The 4,884-nt window shown below is 42.5% G+C and overlaps 1 protein-coding gene across 1 annotated transcript; it reads left to right on the forward strand.

Annotated features, from left to right (window-relative positions):
* The first annotated feature begins 2,206 nt into the window (after positions 1-2,206).
* On the forward strand, positions 2,207-3,478 carry LOC141215004 (uncharacterized). The gene is made up of 3 exons (XM_073665489.1): positions 2,207-2,381; positions 2,533-2,943; positions 3,113-3,478. Exons 2-3 carry the CDS (start codon positions 2,533-2,535, stop codon positions 3,476-3,478), a joined length of 777 nt encoding a protein of 258 aa, XP_073521590.1. The 5' UTR covers positions 2,207-2,381.
* The last annotated feature ends 1,406 nt before the right edge of the window (positions 3,479-4,884 follow it).

Here is a 4,884-nt window from a genome sequence, read left to right on the forward strand (position 1 = left end):
CAACAATCCAGAAAATTGGCTGAAAACGACTAAATATCAAGGACCCATTGGGCAAATCGCTCTGGAACTGAAATTGGAATGCTCACTGACATTTCCCCTATCTGAAAGTCTGATAAATGCCGGAAAAATGACTAAGTCCAAAAAAAAAATTTTTTTCAACTTTTTTCAATTTTACCCCCGTGGGATATATATTCTACCCACACACACTTGGAACTCTCCTGGGGTACCCTCACACATATTATTCCCTCATTTAGTGGATATTTTCACAAAAAAGTGAAATTTCCAAAAATCCAGAAATTGGCTGAAAACGACTAAATATCAAGGACTCATTGGGCGAATCGCTCTGGAGCTGAAATCGGAATGCTCACTGACATTTGCCCTATCAGAAAGTGTGATAAACGCCGGAAGAATGACTAAGTCCAAAAAAAAATTTTTTTCAACTTTTTTCAATTTTACCCCCGTGGGATATATATTCTACCCACACACATTTGGAACTCTCCTGGGGTACCCTCACACATATTATTCCCTCATTTAGTGGATATTTTCACAAAAAAAGTGAAATTTTCAAAAATCCAGAAAATTGGCTGAAAACGACTAAATATAAAGGACTAATTGGGCGAATCGCTCTGGAACCAAAATCTGAACGCTCACTGACATTTCCGATTTCTGAAAGTTTGATTAACGCCAGAAAAATGACTAAGTCCAAAAAAAAAATTTTTCAACTTTTTTCAATTTTACCCCCGTGGGATATATATTCTACACACACACATTTGGAACTCTCCTGGGGTACCCTCACACATATTATTCCCTCATTTAGTGGATATTTTCACAAAAAAGTGAAATTTTCAAAAATCCAGAAATTGGCTGAAAACGACTAAATATCAAGGACTCATTGGGCGAATCGCTCTGGAGCTGAAATCGGAATGCTCACTGACATTTGCCCTATCAGAAAGTGTGATAAACGCCGGAAGAATGACTAAGTTCAAAAACAAAATTTTTTTCAACTTTTTTCAATTTTACCCCCGTGGGATATATATTCTACCCACACACATTTGGAACTCTCCTGTGGTACCATCACACATATTATTCCCTCATTTAGTGGATATTTTCACAAAAAAGTGAAATTTTCAAAAATCCAGAAATTGGCTGAAAACGACTAAATATCAAGTACTCATTGGGCGAATCGCTCTGGAACTGAAATTGGAACGCTCACTGACATTTCCCCTATCTGAAAGTCTGATAAACGCCAGAAACATGACTAAGTCCAAAAAAAAAATTTTTTCAACTTTTTTCAATTTTACCCCCGTGGGAAATATATTCTACCCACACACATTTGGAACTCTGCTGGGGTACACTCACACATATTATTCCCTCATTTAGTGGATATTTTCACAAAAAAGTGAAATTTCCAAAAATCCAGAAATTGGCTGAAAACGACTAAATATCAAGGACTCATTGGGCGAATCGGTCTGGAGCTGAAATCGGAATGCTCACTGACATTTGCCCTATCAGAAAATGTGATAAAAGCCGGAAGAATGACTAAGTCCAAAAAAAAATTTTTTTCAACTTTTTTCAATTTTACCCCCGTGGGATATATATTCTACCCACACACATTTGGAACTCTCCTGGGGTACCGTCACACACATGATTCCCTCATTTAATGGATATTTTCACAAAAAAGTGAAATTTCCAAAAATCCAGAAATTGGCTGAAAACGACTAATTATCAAGGACTCATTGGGCGAATCGCTCTGGAGCTGAAATCGGAATGCTCACTGACATTTGCCCTATCAGAAAGTGTGATAAACGCCGGAAGAATGACTAAAGGCCCTGTCACACATAACGAGATCGCTAGCGAGATCGTTACTACGTCACAGTTTTGAGATCGCTGGAGAGATCGTTCGGGAGCCGTCAAACATGTAAACTTGCCAACGATTTCGGCCGCCCCAGCGATCTAACTAACGATCTCGTTGGTCGCTGGGACGCTGTCACACAGCAGCTATTTCAACGATCCACACTCAACGATACACACTTTGAGGGACTGTACTGTGACAGAAAGGCGTACATAAAATTACCTTTCCGCGCCCACTCATCTTCGATTGGTGGACGCTACTGCGTTCTGATTGGCCGGGGGTTTTTAAAAAGGCAACGTTGGGGCAATTCCGCTCCCTTGTTCCTATCTGCGCTTTGCTTTCGGATCGTAGCAGTGTTCTCCGGGCAAGTTTCGTCCATCTGGGATTTGTTGAAGCCTTGTCAGCGTCCTGATTTTTGGATCCTAGTTGCGATCTACTGCTGTGATTCCATTCATTTGTGGATTTTCTTCAGCTGTGACTGAACATTGACTTTTGGGTTTTTCAGGCACTGTATTGCTTTGTTTCCACGGTAAGTTATTTTAGTGGATTTTTATCACACTCAATAAGTATATATTTGCTTATATATTGGAGGCCATTTTTAGTCAGCAAATGGTGTGTAGTACTTTTTACTTTGTTTGAAAATGTTTCATGTATGCTCACTGTATTGCTATCCTTTTCAGATGGCTTTCAAAAGTGAAGAGTTTGTGAGGGAAATGATTGACCTCTACCGCTCCCTGCCGTGCCTTTGGCAAATAAAATCAACAGACTACTGCAATAGAGAGAAAAAGAGGGAGGCCTACCAGCAATTGATTTCCCTCTTTAAAAGGCATGGCCCCAACGAGAAGGTGGATGAAGAGCTGGTGAAGAGAAAGATCCAGGGTCTACGTACCGTATATAAGAAAGAACTCAACCGGGTGGAGAAATCAAAGAAGTCAGGTACCGGCACAGATGAGGTTTATGTGCCGACATTATGGTATTATGATTTGCTTGCCTTCACCCGTGACCAGGAGCTACCTCGGCGAATGGTGTGTACGATACGGCAGACCCCGGAAGAAGACCCCGACATACGGACTGACTCCCCTGTTGAAGATGTAAGTACCTTCTTTGCTTCCCTGTAAATAGCATTTATACTTTCAATGTACATGCCCTAGTTTAGCCGCCCCTCATATTTGTTTTTTAGTGCACGTGTACCCATGCTGGTCATAACATACCTGCTGGATGTTGTAACCAAATCTTAACTTTATTTTTGTGTTCCCACAGCACCATTGGCAAGATGACGACATCTCGGCTACGGAACGTGGTATGGAGGAGGCGAGTGTTATGTCAAGGAATGAGGAACCTATGGCATCGGTGAATGAAGACCCTATGGCCTCTACAAGTGAAGACCTTGTGCCTCGGCGACAGAGAAAATCAAGGAAAAGAAAGGCCAGCTTGCCGCCATCGCCAGATCTAGTATCTCTGGCGAACAAGATTCTACTTCTGCAGACCCAGGCCAAGCGGGACAGCTTTGCAACATATGCTGGCGAGAGACTACAGAGGCTGGATGACCGACAGAGGGCGCATGCAGAAAGGGTCATGTTTGAGACTTTAAATAAAGCGGCAGCCGGTGAACTTAATGAAACTTAATGAAACGTCTACTGTACATACTCTGATTGACCCTGGCCATTTTCAACAACATTCTTGGACCCATAGGCCGGACCCACTTCACAGCACACCAGTGCAGAGGATCCGGCGTCCACAAAGCCTTGCCCCCCCCCCACAGTATCCCATGTGTTCTGATTCTTTTGTTTCCCCCAGGCACGGATACACAAATACAGGTAATCGATATGAAGAACTGTAGTGATGTTTCATTTCAATTTTTTTTTATCATTTTGTAAATATTGTTAATTTAATACTTATTTAAATTGTTAAAATTGTTTATATTTTTGTTTGTTTATTGTCCTCTTTTTAACTTTACCCCTGCCCTCTGATCTCACCCTGATTAAAATAAAAATGTTTTTTGGTTGCCTTATTTTCTGCTTTACCTCTTCCCGAGGGTGGGACCCCTCACCCCTGCCCTCCGATCCCTTCCCAATCTCCGTTCCCTCCCCTCCATTCTCTACCGTCTATTCCCATCCCTGCTCTCCGCTGGTGATCACCTCCTCCCCTTCTCCTCCTCCGGCTCCAGGCTTTATCACCTGTCTTCTGTCTTTTCCCTGTGTCCTCTGGTCTTCTTCACAGCTGGTTTTCTTCCCCTCCTCTTCCTACTTCCCTTCTTTTAGTCTTTGGGGTCATAGTCATGGTGCACGGTATGGCAATGATCTGCCATACCATGCACTATGAGTCTGACTCAGATTATAGGTTGTATATATTAGATTCTTGATAGGGCGTTGATCCAGGGAACTAGTCTGATTGCCGTATGTGGAGTCAGGAAGGAATTTTTTTTCCCAAAACGGAGCATGGTTTTTTTTTGCCTTCCTCTGGATCAACATGTTAGGTCTTCCTTATAGTTTTCATACTATGTTCCTATTCTTTCCTCTTCTCTCTTCTTCTTGAATTAGCTGGCATCTGTGAAAGCCGACTTCAGACGGCTTTCCTGCCCCCACACAACTTCAGCTAATAATATCAATAAGTAGGCGGCAATGAAAGCCGACTTCAGACGGCTTTCCTGCCCCTACACTACTTCAGCTGATAACATCAATTAGTAGACAGCTATTAAAGCCGACTTCAGACGGCTTTCCTGCCCCCACACAACTTCAGCTGATAATATCAATAAGTAGGCGGCAATGAAAGCCGACTTCAGACGGCTTTCCTGCCCCTACACTACTTCAGCTGATAACATCAATTAGTAGACAGCTATTAAAGCCGACTTCAGACGGCTTTCATGCCCCCACACAACTTCAGCTGATAACATCAATTTGCAGGCGGCTATTAAAGCCGACTTCAGACGGCTTTCCTGCCCCTACACAACTTCAGCTGATAACATCAATAAGCAGGAGGGTGTGAAAGCCGACTTTGGAGTGGGCTTTACTGCCCCTGCACTGCTTGTTTTA

Source organism: Phyllobates terribilis, unplaced genomic scaffold, assembly GCF_046119375.1.
Source record: "Phyllobates terribilis strain yellow unplaced genomic scaffold, ASM4611937v1 Scaffold_226__1_contigs__length_3207580, whole genome shotgun sequence".
In the NCBI taxonomy this organism is placed as follows: domain Eukaryota; kingdom Metazoa; phylum Chordata; class Amphibia; order Anura; family Dendrobatidae; genus Phyllobates; species Phyllobates terribilis.

Coding starts and splice junctions, on each gene's coding strand:
- LOC141215004 (XM_073665489.1), top strand. CDS start 2,533: ATGGCTTTCAAAAGTGAAGAGTTTGTGAGGGAAATGATTGACCTCTAC. Junction 2,944..3,112: donor CTGACTCCCCTGTTGAAGAT/GTAAGTACCTTC, acceptor GTGTTCCCACAG/CACCATTGGCAAGATGACGA.